Below are 21,342 nucleotides of genomic sequence, written 5' to 3'. Positions count from 1 at the left end.
TGGTCCGGAATTAAGGACCTCCGAGCCTTCGGGCTCCAGACTACGTGCCGCTTCTTTCAAGCTCGAAACCCTCACCCGCCAATCGTGTGCCAACTGGTCTACAGCCACTGGAAACCACCTGACTATGAAACAGGGCTCGGGTTTCGCTTACCGAGTGAATTTCAGCCGTCGGTGTTACGCGGGCGCGCCTGATTGACCCGAGAAACGTTCTATTTTCGTAGAATTTTTGATACGGGTGGGTTGAATGCGATTACAAATCAGTTTTGGGGCTCTTTAATCTCGACAAGTTTCCTGCTGGTTGAATGGGTGCCAGATTTCCTTCCAAGGTTCCTTCACGCTATAAAAATACTTTGTTCGTTAGTTGACTATTTAAGCTCTTAATCAGCAAACGGTACTTATACGAGACATTCCACTCTAAACCAAACTACGTTTGACCCACACCATTGGCGATTTTATTTATATTTCAATACGGTGCAGAGTGTACGCAAAAAACATCTTTTCTTTAGTAATAGATATTTTTTTACCACGAGTCTGATTTTTACTCCTCGCAAAAACACAAACACCCAATTTTTGAATGAACAACTCTAACCGATTGGCTTCCAATTTTTCTCATCAATTATTTGGTAAAAAGCGATACTTTTGAGATCAAGACGAAAGAAGGCAAGCTTTCGGCTTGGAAGTTACGGGCAAAACAATTAATTCAAGAGTGAGGAGAATCGAGTTAAATATAAATTTCAAAAATACAAACTTATATTTTTTATGTGTTTTTCCCCACTTTTCAATTACTTGTTTCGCTCTTATTTTTAAACCAAAGGCTTGCCCGTTTTTGTCTTGGTCTCAAAATATTCATACTTTAACAAAGAATTGATGGTAAAAATTTGAAGTAAAATCGATGAAGACTATTCGTTAAAAAATTGGTTATTCACGTTTTTGAGAGCAGGAAAAATTAATCTCCTGGTCGAAAAATCTAAGTCCCGACGAAGGATGTTTCTTTTTCTTTTTCTTTTTCTCTCTTTTTTTTTGTACACCCTAAAAATTACTTGAAACTAAAAAAATCTCTGACGGTGAGGGTTATACGTAGATTGATTCGATGCGGAATGCCCCATATAAATCGACTTATTATGACGATTTCATTCGAGACTCTACCGAGTCTCGCGACAAAATCATCATTGAATCTCTATTTCTGCGAACTAGAAATTAGCAATATATGTAACAAACCGATACAACGAATCTACGTTACTCGATATTTTTCTTTATCATCTTATTCATTTATACTAAAATTATGTCAAAATAGCGTGAGAAAATTTATTGAAAGAATTGAAAAGGACTGTCCTCGCTGATTATCAGACCGCGTGATACAGCCTTAAGGAAGGACCGCGGAACGGTCCTTTGTGTCCGTTTAGGCCAGTGTTCTCGACTATGCCCGAAGGCCAAAGACCTGGACCAAAGGATCAGGGTGATAAATCGTGAATCGGTTCAAAACCGGCAAGATAATTATGCCTAACAGAAGTTGTTATAAAATGAAGAGGAAAAAGAAAAAAAATAATCAAATAAGACTTCGAAAAATTGGTATCAAATTTTACGATGGCGGATTTTTGAGGTCCGGTTTGTAACCTGGCTATAAAATTTCGACGTTTTAAATTTTATTTTACGTACTATTTTTTTAATTTTATTTATTTATTTTTTTTTCTTCTCGTTTTATTCTTCGGAGTCAATCTCCGCCGCATTCCGTCCGCCGTATATAAACATATGTTCCACCATATCGAACACCCCGTACATCAACCACATTCACACAAATTGTTACGTGTATGTATACGCGTACGTCAAAACGGCCGTAAAGATGTCACGGTGGGATGAAAGGGGGAAAAGGGGGAAAAGGTGGTCAACGATATTTCACATCGCATCATCGGGCAGCCCCGTTTCAAAATATAGAAAAGTATACGGTATGAGATGTATAATAGGAGCCAAGGTGTAGGTTTTACAGGTGAGGTGAATCTCGAGGTGGGATTAAGAAGGGGGAAATAAAGCAAATAATAATCACCGGTAAGAAAGAGGAAAATGATGCGGGATGAAATTTGAACTTTACAACGTCATTCCTTGTTTCTTTTATCCTCTTCCATTTCCTCTACGTATGTATGTATATATGTTTATATGTACAGTCGCATCGTAAAGTTAATTTCTCACCGTACTCGGGGGTCAATCCCCGTGTCATTCCTCGGTCCGTACCTCAGACTGACTCCATGATACGGGCCCCGTAGCTCGTCGCCTACCAGCCACGCCATGGATCGGTATTATTTTTTTATGGCGGTGACGCTATTGGTTGGTTTAATTGCTGTGCGAGAGCCGTATACGCGAGGCTGTATGTTACGGAGATTGGACATCCAGATTACGTACCTACCCTCCGTGCGATGCATACTCACGCAATTCCGATATAGACACACACCGAATACCCGACATGCTCACGTTGCCTATCAATGATCGTTTTACGCACACCTAGCATCTTACAATTCTAGAGAAGACGTGCCCCTTTGTGAACGTTCTACTATTCACGCGAGATTGAAGTTAGTAGGGTTATCGTAACGAAACATTATTGGAAAAATCACTTTTAAAGAACACCAAAGATTTTTAAAGAACTCATACTGAAAAATTCAAATTATTATGTTTTCGTTCTATTGCGGTTCGCTGAAATTGAAACGGTTAAAAAATCGCGACGTAACGGTTTTTTCCTAAGCATGAATCGTTACGGTAACGTTACTAACTAACTAACTTCGACGTGATTACTATTTCCTTTTACAGTAAATAATCGACTAATCTGGGAATCAAAATTCTTTGGAAAAATTCTCTTAATCATGGATGAAACTTTCTGACATTTCGAGTCTTTTCCATGTCCCGGTCATCGTTTTTTTACCGACTTAATGCCCGCAGCCACCTCATCGGGGTGCCAACGTCGTGATTGATTTGATAAGACGCTAAGCCGGTCGGTTAACTTGACCTCAACTTTCACCCTGGCGTACCCCATTTCCTTGGGTTTTTGGTATTATACGATGCCTACTTTGTTAACGAGGGGTTGTATATGTAAGCGGTGTGTAATCGATATGCTTGAGCCATTAGTCTGATTTTTTGCTACTTCATTTCGCGTTCTCGCAAGCTTTTCAAGAAAGGCATTTTTCTTACGGGCTTACGAAATGAGGAGAAGTTTGAGGAAGGGACTGATATAGTACAAAAAACTATAAGAAACTTTCAAAAATTCAATATTCTATACACGAGACGTTCGATGTATTCTTTATGCTTGTGGGAACAAAGATCAAAATTGAAAAACGTCAGTTTTTTACTCTTCTGAAACTCTTTTACTTTAACCAAGTTCCAGCCTATATTCAGTACAAGCCTTGAGAGCTTGAAGCGCAGAAACGAACTAAGCATGTAATTAGAGAATATCCAGTTCACGTAATTCGAATTCTGCGCCGGATAATCCGTGCCTTGGTAACACCTGGATAAATTTCCGATAATGATGAGCTGTTGAAGCTTATAAGAGTGGCATAAATCTTCGGAGGGATCCTCTTCCCCGAGTTCAAAGTCGAGGGGTTATAAAAATTAGGGGTTCCTCTTAATTCCAGCTTTTGATCGCCGGATGGGATTTGAAGGTCGATGCTTTTGGGACTCTCCTGCTATCCTCCATCTCATGAGAAGAAAAAAAATCGACAACTACAGACGAACGAAGATCGATCCAGACGTACTCATCTTTGGTTTATCGATACTCCGCGAGGCTGTACGTATTAATTTCTTAAAGAATAAGAGAACTGAAAAAGGAACTCGATGGTTTCAAAAAGGAAACTCTACTTGCGTCTGTGACCCAGCTGATGGGAAAACAAAGTTTCCGGACAAACGTTGGATTGCATAATCGTAACTCACTCGCTGACAACGAAATTGACGGTTACCAGATGTGTTGGACTGGCGAGCAAAGAAACCAACAAACGTGAACGCGGATGCAAAAGAGGAGGAAGAGAGATGAAAAAAAAAAAGAATGACAGCACTAGACAGGAGTTAGTCACGTAGTCTGATATTCACTTTCACCTGCATGCTCCTCCCGCGGCTGGAGGTAATAGGCATACGGCGGCGTTCTAGCCGGTAACCTTCATCGTCCGATCGTCATAATTGCCAATTCCTCATCTCTCCTCTCCTCCTCTTCCTCTTATCCTCTTCGTGATCCAGGCTGATAATTCCCGGCTCGTGGATCGAGAGGTATATCATAATTTCCGCTGCAGATGGTGGTTCGAATCTCGCACCGGCCGGTCCTCTTCCTCGGTGAGAAGGAAAGAGAAAGATAAAGAGGAGAGAAAGAGAGGCATCTTCAGCTGGTTCAGTCCCGACGGTCAAGTTGGCGTCGCTGTTGCCAGGCTCGCTCTTTGTTGCCGAGGAGCACGTCCAGCAGACCAGCAGCGTCTTTGTCGCTGAACCACCGATCTCTCTCTCTTGCTTTTATTTTCTCTCTCTTCGTCGTCCCATCCGCACGCTTGTCCATGTAAGAAAGTTCACGGCGAGACGTCGATCGGCGTTTGCCAAGAGACTCGAGAAACTTAAAGGGGATATTTCCCCCGTAGTGGAACCTGTTGATAGATCAATCCCTTGCTGGTCCACCAGGCTTGTTACCCGCATCTTTCACCGCCTTCCACTACCTGCCCGAGTTCATCTTCCAACAATAAGCGCAAAAAGGGAATTGGAGAAATCGAGTTCGACCTGGTCATCAAACTCTTCATGGCTATATTTCAATTCTACACTATTCCGAGGTACACATGTTGATCATGGAGTCTGCAACTTCCTCGAATGTTGAGTTCTGGGTAAACTGCAGCGTGACTTTACTTGACTTGACTTTGGCAAATTTTACAGGTTTAACGAACACGTGACAAAGGAACTCCACTCCTCTCAAAAAGACTACAAAGCATCTGGAGACGAAGTGAACGTTCTTACCAGTATCGATGAACGATTTCATTGGCAAAGACACTCCAATTGTACGTTTCGTTATCAAAATCCTGTCTTTTTTTCCCGCAGGACTTGGGAAACTCTGACAGCCTTTACCAGTCCCACTTCCAAAGCCCAACAGTAGTTATCGAACTGTGTTATAATATCGTAGAAGGTATCCAAAACCCACTAGCACCATACTGTCAGTCTGGAATGTCAATAACGGCGGTTGAAGTCCGTTGATAATGGAGCAACGGTGAGATTGTTTTAACACATAGCGTGTAACCGGGTCGGACATGAAAATTTAAGTGAGGTTGGCCTGTTGAACTGCGAATCCATTTCAACTCTGTATAGTTTTTGCGAATTATAACGACGACGAGCCTCGCTGAGTGATAATAAAAATAATGGGATCCGAGAGTGAACTGGGTAAGTCGAGTGAGTGAGGATACCGAAAGAGACGAGGAAGAAGATGATGAAGATGACGAAGATGACGACGAAGGAGGAGGAGGAGAGGAAAAAGAGGGAACGACGCCCGCATGAGTTAACCTTAGTTCCCCGTTAATTACCGTCCCGGTTAAACAGTGACCACCAGTCAGAGCTAGCGAAGCAGCTGATGATAACATCAATCGTAATCTTAACACGTGACAAGTACAGCAGGCATTTCGCGGCAGCTGTTCGTAACGTACATACGATTCTGTTTCAGTATTTTAGTACGGCAATTATGAACAGCGATGATGCGTGGCCCGTCACATGGAACCCATAGGAGAATGGCTGCGCGTTTTTACAAACTCTTTTACAATCAGTCCTCTTCTATGTCTGCGGTAAACATTGAAGAACTGTTCACTGAGAAAAATTTCATTTGTTACAGTAAGTAGAAAAATTGAGTAAAACAGGTATCGTTAAATAAACTGTTTGAATATTGTTGGAATTACGAAAAACGAGGTACGCCTAACCATTTTGCGCTATCGTCGATCCTTTTTTGGTTATTGCGACGCAAAATCTGTTTCTGAGGTTTACTCTACTTTTTTAGTTAAACAAGGCGTTAACGTCAATTTATTCTTGCACAAGCATTAAATTTTCGCAACAGTCGCAAGAAAATATAGCAACAGCGATCGTAATGAGAAAGAATAGTAACGGATCCTAGACTTTCCGGTAACAGCTAGAAAACTAATTTTCATTTTCTACCTAGAACTATATTTTTCGATTGTGGTAAAAAATAAAAATAGTTAAGGACTAAAAATTTCTATCAGTGTAGATCATGAATGCATCGATTGACTTGAAAATTGTTCGATTACTTCTTCGTTCGTAATTGCTTTGAAATTTCACATTACGTGTGCGATACACGGCACGATGATGAGATACGCGTCATTTCGATTCGTTCAATTACCTCGGCGGAAGCGCGAAATTGCTGCATATCCGCGTTGTCTCTGAAACCGGTAACCGAGCTGTAACTCATTCAAGCTAACCGGTATAAGTGCGCAGGTAAGACGCGAGGCAAACACATTTAACGTCTAAGAATACGTTTGTATAATTGTATAAAAATGATTTCTATAGCTCAAAGCCGGATCCTTAGTCGAGAAGTGAAAATATTTCACTTAGTTACTTCACCGTCAATTTTAATTCACCGACCATTTCTCAGCAGTTTATTTATTTTTTTTTCCAGTTCTTTTCTTTTTAATCATATTGACAAATTCTACCACGCACCTGACTCAATTTCGATATTTATCGCACAAGTATCTTTCTATAATGATACTTTTCACTCGTTTACATCGATTTACAAAAATGATATGTAAAAATTATTGCTTGGTCGAAGTCTTTCTTTTTTCAAAAATTCACGTCGCCAAGACATCTCGAGAAGTTTGGGAAAAGTGTTTGAGAAAGTGGAAGGAATCGGGTTACTCTTGACGAATAGTCTCTGTCGGTGAGGAAAAAAAATAAAATAAATAAATAAAATAAATAGATCCACGTATTTACCCCATTTGTCAGAGTTACGACTCACAAGTAAGCTGATCCCCTTATAAACGCGTGGAAATAGATGGAAAATGCGATGTGAGCGGGAACAAGAGATGATGTGCTAACCGTGGCCTCTCGCATTTCGGCTGCGGACTATCAACATTATAGCTATATGAATACATATGTATATACAGATATATGTATATGTATATATTTCACACAAGAGATGCCGAGTATTCGGCACACGGATTATTTTGAATCATTTATACGTCCCTCAAGAATTCTTCTCCAGAGGTTCAGAGTCGTCTGCACAAACTTGAGCTTAAAGCGAAACCGAATATATTCTAGACGTGTATGTATGTATATATATATATATATATATAGTATGTAGTATATTACATGTATATACGAGGGTTATCTGTATTAGAGGCGGTTAAATATATCTGTCCTAACTTAACCCCGGCTAACTGCACAAGCACAGCTGAGTTGCTTCAACCCTGCAATATGCGTCATAGGTTTTGAGAATTGCATTGTATGGGGCATTCCCTGCAGTTAATTTCGAAGTTAAATATGCGCTCGTAGATTTAAGCAATTTATTTGCAACTTTTATTCAACTTGAAACTTTTCATTCTCGTTAATTGTTTCATTTCAGAACAGAAATATGTCAATTATTCTGCCTCGCGTGACGATAATTCTGGAGTGCATTTTCAAACTTTGTTTTCTGTACATTTAGTTGTACGAGTAGTCAAGAGGTTTTATTCAATAGGTACACGAAATGTTAATTATCTTAAATAAACGGTATTTATATATTCCGGATGTAACTAAGTATACGAAGATATTTAGTAATCTATAAAATTAAAATTCAATCTTATTCATGCAGTTTCTCTGCTCCTCCACTTCCGAATTCTACTTTTTCAACAAAGAATTGTTTTCGTTTTCTGATAACTTCAATATTATCGTTAAAACTGCCATTGACACTTGAGTATATTCAATTTTTTTTATCGCTAAAAATTGATATCCAGTACGTGACAATTTTCCACCCACTCTCTCCTTCTCTCTCTCTCTCTCTCTCTTTTTTCATGAATAAAAATGAATCTTTCGATACGAAAAAAAAAATCCCGTATTAAAAATCTTTTGTAGATAAGGATCTTGAAAAATATGGGATTAAAAATTAATACGGTTCACACGGAATGCCCCATATCGCGAGCGCAGAGTAACTTCTACGGTGCCGGAAATGCGAAACGTTAGAGCCCCCATGGTTCTGGTGGTCGGGGGTAAGTGTGAACCATCTGGTAACGGTATGGTAAATATTTTAAGTCCAAGACGACGCCCGATTCTCCAGATTTCCGAGCCTCGTTGTTGCGTGGCCATTTTTACCAAGCAGCTCGATTCGCCGCAGCATCGTGCAAGAAGCGGCAGCTGAGATAACAAAAAGGACCGTAACGCTTATGCAGCGGAAGGAGATGAATAATCACGGAAATCAATTTACGAAGCTAGATGTAAGAGCTTTCCTGCCGCCCATTCGAATCGCACAATATCCGTCCACGCTCACGGTGTTCATGGTGTTCGGAAATCTGTCTTACAAGCACACACTTTCAACGTCGCGTATACGAGAAGTTATTTGTTTTTTAAATATATCGTATGCGATAGAGATATACGTATTTAAGTTAGCCAGCGGCTCCGAGATTCGATGTTCCGGGATAGTTTGTATACGCGGTTTTATGTGCGAACCCTGCATATATATCTTTTGAACGTTGAAATTTAACGAGATATTTACGCCTTACTGTAAATCAAACATTGCGGGAAAATGCTTATCATCATTTTATAATCACTAAGCTAATGTTGAATTATATCTTCTTATACTACGAGGGCAAAAATTTTGTCTAAAGTATACATTATGTTAAACGCGGCGTTTGCTTTATGCGCAAGGTAATAAATACCGGGGGATTCCACGTCAAATCGAACGATGAAACGAGATTTTTTCCCAGACCACTTTTAATGTTTTCACTCGTTTACTGACTTCAAGTTCGTATTGAAAGAATCGAATCTGAATTTTTTCAGATTTTCCTGACCGAGCATTATCTTACCACAGCTGGTCGAAAAATCAGCTTTTGACGATTTCTCATTTTTTTCAAATTAACATAGCTTGACATTCAGATGACGTATGGAAAAAGTTCCCATGCAAAAGTTTCGCATCTTTGTACGAAATTTCTAAACATAATTTTGTGTCATTTTTCATGCCCCGTTGAAGTATAATTTTGACGAAAAATCTTCGAAAATCTGCCGTAACAAAATACTATCCTCGTCGAATTGGCTGAATTTTTTACACAGCATGTCAACACCAAAGATTGTCTGCAAGTTTCGTAGTTGGTGGAAAACTAGTTCAAAAGTTACAAGTAACAGTTTACATGGATGTCTGAAATTAGTCGTCCATACGTAGCGTAACGCGACACTACGAATGGTAAAGGCTATACAGTCGGTATTACGATACGCGAAACATCGTTGAATTCTTACCTTGGATGCATATTGCTTGAGAAATATTGCCCGGCGGTACGGAACTCGCGTAACATGTCAGGAATCGTGACGAATGATGGAAAAAGTCGACGATCGAGATTATAAACAAAGCGCGTAACAATTGACGATCGCGCTCGAGTGCGCAGCAGCGCAACGCGCAGGGTGAGAAAATTCCTTGTCGCGCCGCGAAGTTTGAACCGAATTCTCGCCACTGCGTGAATATTTGTTGATACATCTTCCGAACCACCGCGCCGCCCACTTCGACGTTTTTAAACAACCTTTAGCATTGAAGCAGGCATTCTGTGTATAAATTGTAGCCCATTCGATCCGGGCGTTTTTCGGTTACGAACAATTTACGCGCATTTTGTACCAAAACTACACTGAAACGGGGTATGAAAAATCCGAAAAAAAATACTCTAGAAAATTTCACAAGAGAACCTAAAATTTTTGTAAAGGTATTTTTTCATATGTCGTCCAGGTTTTAAGCTACGTAGGCGTGAAAAATGAAAACATTGTTGAAATTAATTTATTGGACGACTTGTCGTGAAGAAATCATGTGTCGGAAAAATCTGAAAAAAATCAAACATCATCTTTTCAATATGTTCTTTGATTCTATTAGAGGATTTGACGTGGAATACCCCATATATATACATGCGTATACACATAATATGTTTAATTCTCATTAAGTCATCGTGATTGATAATCATTACAGAATTAAGCTACGTTACTCTGAAACCGAAAAAAAAAAAATATTTGAGATTCATAAGAAATTTGATTCTTAGATGAAAAAGAATAAGTTTACAGAAGAAAATTGGTTTTTAGCCAGTGGTATCTATCGAAATTTGGTTTATCAACACTGTATATACTGTATAAATATTTAACCGTATGACAAAATAATTAATTCGCACAAGCATTGCAGGTGTGCTTAATTTGAAGAAAAGAAAAAAAACGGGCACGAAAAATCTCGAAAAGCAGTGAAATAAATATGTATTATTGTATATTCGTAAGAGCAAGTTGGTTTTTTCATTGGAAATTATATTTTAAACTTTGTTCACTTATCAACTAAAAGTGCAGAAGGAAAAACGTTTCGAGGAGAAGAGAAACGAATAACGAATGAGGAAAAGTTGTTTTTCCAACATGAATAAAAATATACTAGATCGTAAATCAGTTTGACCTCAGTTACTTGTCGACTTAAACAAAGTGAATTGTTAACATCTGAATGGCTTAACGCGCATGCGCTAAAACTCGAGAGCACGAACAGTTGTTTTGTCAGGTCGACCAACGTTCATGAATTCAGATAACAGGTCGCCGCGACGTATATAACCTCAAAAATGTTTGTCACACTGAGAAAACAACTGCTCATGCTCTCGGATTTTAGAGCATGCGCATTAAACCATTCAGTAGTTAGCAAATCACTCCGTGTGTCTCATGCACGTGAATATATGCCCAACGGGATACAAAGAAGAGGAAAAACAGAACAATGCTATTAAAATGCAAAAATAAAACGGTAATAACAAGTTGTCGAAAAGTATGAGTAAACCCGGAGTGGAAACAAAAATAAAAGAAGAATAAAGATGTTAAAAATGAGGAAAACGAACGGTAGATCGAATTGTCTCGCAAATAACGCGAAAAATTTCGCCATTCAAAATTTCAAGTCATCACCATCGGTTGTTCAACGATACTCGGAACGAACGCGCAACACGTGTGACAGAAGAAAGGAGAAAGAAAATTAAATCCGCACATCGTGCTGCGCGAAATCGATGCGCCGAGGCCCAGCAGCGCATGGAGGACAAAGAAGGATTATTGCGGCTACGTATTGCGCAAGGATCAACCGCGAGGCCTCCTCCGCGCTCGAATATCCGCCACCTTCGAACACATCGCTGCGCAAAGAGTTCGAATCCTGGTACCGCAGAACTGCAGCAAACAAGCCGTTAACTGTACCTGCGTTATACGCCCGCAACTCGGCTGCACTTTCACTCGTATATCCGACTGTGTAGTCGGCTTGCCTTGCCTTGCCTTGCCTGACAACCTGACTACCTTACCTCTCCAACTCATTGCTGAACAACATCGACGCATTCGAGCGAGGCTATTTTTCTCTGCCAAATAACGCAAATGAGTTTGCAAATTTTATTACCAATCATTCTTTAATTTTTTCAATTCAGAGACATTTTTGCTTGTTCTTTCCGGAATTTAGAGCAAATTCTGAGATTCGAGTCGACGATTAGTGTCTAAGAATGAGAAAGTGTAAAAAGATAAAAACAAAATTATAATTGCCATACCGTTAATTGTACACCTCGGTAATTAAAAAACGCAAAAAATTTTTACAAATGAAAAAATACCGTTGTCATTCATTAAACATATCCTCGAAAGACTGATGGAAAATTTTACTGGAATTTTACATCAAGTTAGTATATAGTATACTAGTTTTTTTTCAACTGAATAAAAACATTAATCATATGTTCAAAATTTGTAATCGTTCGGTAAAGAGTTGCATTAATTTACATTGAGAATAACACAAATCATACGGTTTTCAGTTTTTCGCAGTGTTTTCTTGTCAAGCGATCATCCGAAATGGGAAAGAGCGAAGAATGGCGACACGTGTGAAACAAAAGATGAGAAGAATCGGTCGGATGAATGTCGCCAAAATTGGTCAGAATATTGCGTCGCCCGAATTGCAAAACATTGGTGAATTAATTATATCACAATATGAGTCATGGGTGATCCTGTTCCTTTACAAGTAGGTGCGTGGTTTGAACCAGAGGATTCAAGAAGAGGCCGAAAGTCAACGAGACCATGTTATAAAACTTGACGTGAGAGGCTGTCGAGCTTGATCGATCATGACTGCAGTTATACGAGACGAGAAATTAAGTCCTGCAGTTTGAATACACTGCAGCAGTACTAAAAAACGAACAATTTTTCGCACGAGTTATAACGCGAATCATTAATATTACTCAACGATACGTACGTTTTATGAACTCAGCCTTAGGCTCAATGTTTACCGTGGCTTATCACGGATGATTGATTGCCCACTGTAATAACAAAGCTTACAGCTTTAGCTTTTTTTTTTTGTGTAAAAACAAAGTTTGCATCCGCGAAAATTTTACCTTCGCTTTGATTTCCGGTATGAGAAACTTCCTCCGTTTGCCAAACTATTGGGATATAAAAGTGTTCCGTCTACGACGGACAAAGTAAAAGTTCCTGCCTCAAAGCCGGTAGACGTGGCACGATGACTCATCATTTTAATTACTTTATATATAGCTCCAAGTATTCCATAATTATGATGCAATTTTCTGTTGTATTAAGTTTAGTCGCGTTATATTCTGCGACGACACAATTAATGGTTGGCCTGATTTTAAGCTTCGATCGTTTAAAACTTTGACTTATTCAAAAAGAAAAGAAAATTTAAAGTACAATGAATTTCTTACTCTTTACAAGGCTATTCGAAGACGAAATAAAATAAATAGCAAGTTTCGAACGACCTCGTTGATCAAGATTAAAGTATGATTCAGGGAATGGAAAACAAAATTCACTTTCAAGCTAAAAAAAAAAAACTGGCACAAGCAAAAGGAACAGGCTCGAGTGCAGAGAGAAAACACAAATTTCGCGGTACGAATTTGGTGCTCGTTAAGTTTGGAACCGTTATTCCGGTCGTAAAATCGATATCACTGTAATAGATCGACATTTTTGGGGTATTCCGGAACCCCTTTCAACAGAATTCAGATTCGTCGATCAGACATATTCGAGGCGAATGATTAGGCGGTACAAACGATAAGGAACAATGATCAAGCATGCCGCACGAAGGCGTTCCAATACGGGGCGAACGTGTTAGTGTGCGTGACGTGGTCTATCAGATTCTCACATGTGGAGGATGAGGTTGGTGCCGCGGTGATCTAGGTCGTCTAAGATTTAATCTAGGCCTTACAAGTACACCGAGAGTCGGGGAAGCACAGCGTAAGCACCAACCACCACCACGTGTTCCAACTTCTTCGTAGTCCTGCCTGATAACATTTCCCGCAGGATCGAAGAAAACGCGAAAGGAAAGACAAATATTTACTCCCGATACCGGATTTCTCGGCTCCGACGTAGGTTGTTGACCTTGACCAGGCACATAAAACCTCGACGATTCTTATACGACCTTACATACCCAATTGGCAATTCGCCCTCGTGTCACGACGTCAAACACTCGCCAACGAGATTTGCGCAGGACAAAAGGACGGTGAGGTGAAAGAGGGTCGTGAAACGAAACGAGGAAAACGAATGAAACACCTCCGTGGTTATCGAACCAATACCTCAGAGAGTTTCAACCATCTGGTAAGAGCTTTTCAAACGCTACAATTTCGGCTATTCTCGATACCACTCATGGCCAATGTTTGTGATACTCTGAGAAAAGTCTTGACCAATTTTTGTTCGATTCGGCAGATCGGTTTTCGCGCAATTAATTTTTTTGCAAACAACGTTCATCGACTCTTAACAAGTGTTTCTTTGGTGAGACAAAGTGGTCCCGGAATGTTTGTTGCTCTTGGTGAGACTGTTTCTTGTCCACAAACATATAAAGGGACTTAATTTTCATCAGTACTCGAGAAAGACGTCGAAATTGCAGCATAACTTGATCACCGTCTAGTAAATAGTGAACAAAATTACCAGCGTCTTGAGAAATGACCCTGAAGTAGGATAGCGAGGCAAGGTGTTTCTTCTTTGCCTGTTTTTTTTTTTTTTTTTTCTGCACTCGTTAACGACAATATGAAATTCTGGTGGCTTTTTAAAAGTGGCTCGAAAGTGTCGCGGAGTTTCGCACAGATTTTATCTTTCGCTCTCATCTGCGGGTTTATAAGAGCTGACTCAGAGCTCGGTCTGAGCACCCGTTTTCACAAGGCGTACGCAGCAGCAGCGGTTGCCGAGTCTAACCTAACCGGAAGCAGTGTCGAACCTGAGGTCAAGTCCCTCAGGTACACCAGTCGCCGTCTCGCCTCGCTTTTTCCTTACAGTCTACGTTGAGTTTCATAGATAAAATTTGACGTTAACGGTCATTCAGGCGACAAGAAAATCTCTCTTTCTCTCTTCAAGGCGTGCAAGTCGCTTTTGGAGGTCAATTTTGGGTAGAAAAAGCATAATGAGTTTTCTCACGAGGATCCATTCGCTGACAATTCTCGACACGTTCGCACCCCGATGACACCGCTTGTATTCAAGAGTCGTTATAGATGTGAAACTAGGCGTTTTGTGCAAATTTTTAAACGTGGGGTCTCTTGATTTTATGCTCTACCTTCCACGGATTAAGCTTTAAATCACGGACACAAACTTTTTCGAAGTTCTTTGCCTACTTCAAGTTGGGAATGATCTGATATGGTTTGAGTTAGAACAACTTCCGATCTGTTAAAATTTCTTGAGAAGAATTTTGAACTGAATTTTGGATATAGCTCCAAGAGCTAGGGACGTTTTCTTACTAACAGATTCAGATTTTGTGTTCAATACTCTACAAGAAACGTTTGATTCAATTTCCGCTAATTTGAAAAAATAAACAGCAAGAAAAAAGGGTCAAAATCGATTGATCCACCCTTTCTCTGAAAAATGTTTGCAAACTGTTAGATCCTACAAATGTAACATTTCACAAGCGAATATCAGGAACTTTATCACAAAACATGGGTTGGTATCTAGAATGAAGTACCGAATAGACTAGTTTCCTCATTGTCGGGGTTGGATAAGATAAAGGCTTAGCCCCAAGAAGTAGTTCGATGATAAAACCAACCTAGAAACCGGAAACCGACGTCAAACTCCAACCATAACTTCCTTGTACAAATTGACTTCGCGTCCGTCAAGATCCCGATTCACTCCATCAGCAGATAACAAATCCAATACGATTCTATCAAAAAAATAACCAGTAATCTATGAATGATGTTGATCAGTGAAAATTCGATCAAGGTATGAGAGTGTACCAGTTATTGACACACTTAACCCCAATTATCGACCCTTTTATTTTCCAAAATTATAAATTGACGATACAAATTGTGAATTTCTCGATAAGAAATTAATTTTCTATTAATTTCCGAACCATGTATCAAACAGATACGATCAAAAAAGTTCAATACTTGGAAGAGGTTCAATGACTGGTACACTTACCTCATCTTCTCAGTGAACAAAAAAGACTTCTCATCAATTCTACCAGTCTTTCATCCCCTGATCTGGAAAGCGCGTATTTTCGCAACCATCCCACGCTCCCCCCTATTTCCCATCCATCATCGCATCCCCTCTGCAGAGTTATATGTGTGCATAGGTACCGTGGGATTAGGGAGTGCATGATATACACACAGTGCGGAAGAGAGGAACGGGTTGGCCTTCGGTTAACTCTGGCTGTGCTACTAGCCATATCGATTGTCGTACTGCGACACCCCCTCGCGCTTTAGGGGTTGCCAACGGTTCATTTCGCTCGCAAGCCAACCTACGACCCGCGATCAAATATACCGACTCTCATCTCCTCATCTCTCTTCAAGGAAGAAAAACGCTGCTGCAAAGAGGGGGGAGGATTGGGAACTCTGCTCTACTATTCTACTCTGCCAAAGATGCAAATATTCAAGGGTATTCGTGCTTTCCGCTCGAAGAACAACACAAGGGGATCCAATTTTTCTACAATTTATTCTCCTCTTCTTATTGTTTCTTTCAGACCTTCTTCAGGCACCGATCGATTTCGTAAATTGTATAAAAAGTCAAAAAGGCTTTTAAGATTGGAGAATTCATTCGGTTTATTTATTTATTTATTTATATTCTTATTCTTTCCTGCCAAATGGCGATAATGACACACTTTTGTCACAGTTAGTAAAAATCAAATCTCAGTGTCGAATATTTTTACGGATAGATTATCTGATCGGAATATATTTATCAACGAAGGGGATCAACTTATCTGAAGACGATCTTAAACTGCAGATCATCCCGGCGGAGAATAAGATAATGGCGATATATCTACGCGTGGTGATTCACTCATTCATCAATTCACTCTTTCATTCGGACAACGTACCCGCTACAAGTACGTCATTGTGTAAGTCTAGATCTACCCCTTTATCTGCAATACCGCAGTAACATGTGACATGCGGATAGTACAACATGTGAGACATATAATACACAACGATTTACAAAATACGGTAGACAACTCTCGTGTTAGTGGTGAAGTTTAGTTTGCACGAGTAATGAAAAGTGAGTAAGTGAGTTAGTGGAGTGAAGTTGCAAGTGTATTATACACATATAATTGCGATGAAGTCTAAAATGCCTGAATGTGATAGATTTGCAGAATGCGATTCAGATGTTTCACTTTCGGTATCCGGTCATGACCCGGGCTTAACGGCACTCTTATCTCTCTTTAAGAAGGCGAAAAGCAGACTAATAAAAAAAAAAAATTAGACACAGTAACTCGAGGCCGATTCTTTGATATTAGTTAATTTATAACTCGTCGATCACTTCGATGTACGCGATTAATCGTTCGATGTGTCTCGAAATCAGTCAAGGCTACACCTAGTAAATTATTCAATGTACCATATCCCACTCTGACCTCGGGAGTAAAATTCATAATTCATAAACGAGGGGCTGTGCGGAAAAAAGGGGACCGAACACTGGATTGCAGACAATTTACAAATTCCGGCTCAAATTTCTTCAAGAAGTGAAAAATAATACATTATAGCTATTTTTCATTCAAGAATTGTTACTATGTGAAGTGTTTTTCATTCCATCCCCTAGATTTGAATGCATCAATTCCGACTCCAAGTTTATTTTTATTATAGCAGCACCAGCAGCGATCGTATTACAAATTACTCGATAGTTTTAGATGTTGAATATTAATTGCATAACCGGATTTAAGCTGAGTAAATTACCGAGAATTTTAGAGAGGAAGAAGCGAGGAAAAAAAAGACTAAAATAAAATTAAAGAAAAAAAAAAAAAAAACTACGGTCAGCCGATATTCAACTATATAGGTACGCGAATTTTTGCACAAGCATAAAAGTGTCTGTACAGATGACTCGCGCTTATATACGAAAAGCCGCACGTAACCTGCGCCTGTTTCTAATTCGTGCAAATCCTACCGTTATCCTAGACTCCCGGTTTATCGCATGTATATATATGTACAGGTATATGTGTATAAATATACGTTAACTTGTTACTCGTTCGCATCCCACCGGTTCGAACTGATCGGAGCGTGGTGAAAACGACCGCTCGTTACATGTGAATAAGGCGAATCCTCGCCGGTCGTAAAATGGCGACAATTAGGATGTGAAAATTATTCGGCTATTCGCGGTATTCGTATTACTATATTTATTTACAACACAACAAGTGTTTGAAAAATAAAAAGAAAAGTATTGTAATAAAAACTTGAGTGTGCGATAATTGCACGGCGTGAATGAACTCACCATGCAGGATAACCAAGTCGAAGGATTCGCTAACGACTCTCCGATTCCTCCCAGTTTCCTGTGCAACGGGGGCAAAGAAGAAGTGGACGTGAAGTTGGCCGAGCTGTTGCAGGTTTAAAAAATCCAAAAAGATCCTTAAGATCGGTGCAAATCTCGAACGAATCACAATAATTTTTACTGCACTCGCGTATACAAGTTTCGATAATTGCGTCGATGTTATTATTACCGGGATAATCGTCAGCGGCTTGCGAATCTTATCATAATCCGTGGTAGATGATAGGACGAAACTGATAACGAGAATGGACGTAAACTGGGAAGAAAAATACCGACGACAGCGACGGTGGTAAGTCGGTGAGTAATTTTCTCCTTTGGAACGATGATAAACCGGAAGAGATAAAGGAAGAAAATACAACGAAAATTAAGCGTACACATGAACCAAAACTGGGAACCGACTCCGTAACGGCGCACGCCGAGTTCAGCGGCCGACTGAAAGTATGCAGCCGAGCAACGCCGGTTCGTTGCTGCTGCCGCTGATTCGCGTTGCTGTTGCTGCTGCTGCCGCTGCCGCTGCTGCTGCTGCTGCCGCTGATCGCTGTTGCTGCTGTACCAGCCAAACTAGCGCTGCTAAACAAAGCGGCTGCGCGCGCAGCTGCCGCCAATTGCAGCGCGCGCTTCGGCCGCCTTCGGCCGACTTCGGCCTTCTTCGGCCTTACCCGCCGGCGTTCGGTGTCGCGCTGGTTGCCTGTATGCGTACCTGCAGGCGCTTTTTCGCTGCGTCCCACCGCGACGCGCCAAACGACGCTAATTATACGCTGTGTGCGGGTGGCCTGCTTTATAGACTGTTACCACCGCTGGACAACGGCCTCAACTTCGAACAGTTCATCCGCGCGGCCTCTGTTGAGAATATCACTAAACAAAGGCCTTTGACGTCGGATCTCTTCGATTACAGATGCGAGGAGTAAGCCGGCGTTTCGCTAACAACGGCTCGGGATAATTATACGCTAATAATCGTTTCGTTGAAATTGTTTATTATTTAGTAGATTTTGATACAGGGGTTCGTTTGTCTGTCGGATAGATATCGGAATTCTACATTCTAACCTGTCGCCTAGATAACTCGCTTTCCAGTCGTGCGGCAAATAGGTCTTTGAAATATCTTATAAAGAAGTAAATGAATATATTGTATTTCAATTGAAAAATTTAATAAAACACGACACACGAATCTGCGTCTTCGTAATTAGACAACGTTCTACTATTTTCGTGTCGTTTGTGATTATTATGATTATTACAGGATACTATCATTTTTGGTACATGATTATCTGTGAAACATAGATGAATGCAAGTACTACAATTCTATCGTTCGTTTGGACAGAGAGATTTCGGTGATTCAAAAAATTAAGGAAAAAAAATTATAACTAGAAGAAAATAAACCGCATGCTTAGATTTCGAAATCATTGATGCTTATTGACGGTGGATTGAAAGAGGTGATGAGCTCTGAGCGACCCAGAAGGTTTTGAACTCTTTGACCACGGTCAACTTGAAGACGACCTCTCCGACGAGATCCGGTGGTGCTATCCACCTTACAGAAACTTCAGACTTATTTTCCGCGTTTTTGTGAGTGACAGCGTTCTGAAAGTGAATAATTATTGAGATTGTAGTAGGCTTTTTCTCGCTATAAATCATATTTAAACGACTGTTTTCACATCTCAGTGTGATTTTCAAAGACTTAGCGAGATGCTCAGCGATAAAAAGAACCGGAAACCATCAAAAATTGAGGTTTTTCCGAGTCTAGTTTTTAACATCGATTCGGTACGAAATTCAAAAATTACAATATCGTTTTTACCGCTTTTGACAGTTTGTAGCTCAGGGCTAAAATAAACTTGACAGTTCATATGAAACTCAAAATATGGCTGAAGCCGTAATATTTAATTTGACTAATTATCGCAATTTTCGGCAGTTTTTGTTCTCCAAATGAGTGACACGCGTGTTTGGACCTTTTGATTGCTCAAAACTCGAGTGAAAAAATATAAAGACCGTTTCTTTTGCAAAAACTATACAACGACTATGAATTAGTTTCGATTTTGAAATATCGCAGAACGACCGTCGAATTATTCTTTCAAATCATTGCTATTTTCGTTATTAGCTCCTAAATCTTATTTCATGTTTTCGGTGCATGAATTCCTCTAAGAAATCCACAACCGTGTAATTACACTCACTCTTTCTCCCTTCGGGCAATCGATCGTTTGAACGTTGGTATCAGCAGGATCTACGTCAAAAGTTCCGACGATTTTGTCGCCAAGACGTGCCTGGAGCAATATTCCTTTGAACTCTTCCTTGTCGCGGCCCTTGATGGTGACCTTTTCAATTAGAAAAAAAAAAAACCAGAGTGTCAAGCGGTTTTATTCGTAATCATTTTTCGATCGTAAGATCGCTAATCGGCGATCGATATTTATAACAATCACCGACCAGTCGCCGGATTTCCGATCAAGCTGGAGCAAAATGGAAAAAAAAAAAGAAAAAAAGAAAATCAAGCATCGCGAACGCAATTACCGTGATTGACTCTCCTCCCAGAATCGAATTTTTGCTCAGCAAAATGACGTAAGGCGACGGCGTGGTCTGAGGATCAACTAAATGACCCGGCGTCATGCTTTCGCAGGCGCTTGCCGGCGCTCCAACGCTGTGAGCATAAGTCACGGCGACGATGCTTCCAAGGAAAATCAGGAATCGGAACATCCTGAAAATTGACAATGAGATCATAATGACGATGAAATTTTTTAAAGAAAATTTTGTACTCACTTCAGAATGTAGAATTAATTACATTTGCCAATTATAATAAAATATTCAACTCGATCGCGTTTCAGACGATTCATTACAACGTAAATAGTGTTTCATTTAACGACGCAAAAAATCCGATCGATCGTTATCTGCTTTTTTCTTTTTTTTTGCCTTCGGATTGGCAGAATCGAACATAATAAATACTTTTTTCGCTATATGTGATACCATTCACACATTCACACATCACGATCTTTTGTTTTGTAATCATAATCATTTATTTCAATAATAACCATTTGTTATTTTATAAATATTACGCAATTTTGTGTACTTACTTGATAATTGAACGGTGAGTTGTGACGCCGCAGGGATGATCAGTCGGCTTCTTATATACCGACGATTTCCCCTTCCTTAAACCGTCGCCACTCTTTTCCCTCCTTTGAATTCCGTGAAATTGTTCAATACATGAGCACAACACGTCGGTACGAAAGATACTCGTTACAAAAAAAAATTCAAGGAGGTCGTATTGATGTTACTATGTGAAACAGCTTGCATGGATTCGGGATTCCCCGGGATAATCACTCGCGTATCACGAGGTTATTTTATGATTGGAAAATAAACGGAGCAAAACAAATACATTCAGACCAAACCAGTCGGTTATCGCATCGTTATCCATGTTTACACGTTCTGCTGATCGTTTCTTTTTCTCACTTTATTAATAACAATTTGACGTTTGACCGGTTTCGAAACGATCTATTTTTTGTA

At 39.9% G+C, this 21,342-nt stretch overlaps 2 protein-coding genes across 2 annotated transcripts in view; both read right to left on the bottom strand.

The window, feature by feature from the left end:
• The window catches only part of LOC124215660 (uncharacterized), a 124,663-nt gene extending 106,363 nt beyond the window's left edge, over positions 1–18,300 (bottom strand). Inside the window, exon 1 of the mRNA XM_046619318.2 lies at positions 17,809–18,300. The gene's annotated coding sequence lies outside the window, so the exon portion shown is untranslated. The remainder of the gene's footprint in view (positions 1–17,808) is intronic.
• A 519-nt stretch (positions 18,301–18,819) lies between these two features.
• On the bottom strand, positions 18,820–21,057 carry LOC124214551 (putative defense protein 3). The gene is made up of 4 exons (XM_046616929.2): positions 20,913–21,057; positions 20,356–20,539; positions 20,022–20,162; positions 18,820–19,434 (listed from the first exon to the last, which is right to left on the bottom strand). The coding sequence occupies exons 2-4, from the start codon at positions 20,536–20,538 to the stop codon at positions 19,267–19,269; spliced, it is 492 nt and encodes a 163-aa protein (XP_046472885.1). The 5' UTR covers position 20,539; positions 20,913–21,057; the 3' UTR covers positions 18,820–19,266.
• Positions 21,058–21,342: the final 285 nt, after the last annotated feature.

Source organism: Neodiprion pinetum, chromosome 3 (assembly GCF_021155775.2).
Source record: "Neodiprion pinetum isolate iyNeoPine1 chromosome 3, iyNeoPine1.2, whole genome shotgun sequence".
NCBI classification, from domain to species: Eukaryota; Metazoa; Arthropoda; class Insecta; order Hymenoptera; family Diprionidae; genus Neodiprion; species Neodiprion pinetum.
The sequence above is the reverse complement of the archived record's forward strand: the minus strand, read 5'-3'. Positions and strand labels throughout refer to the sequence as shown.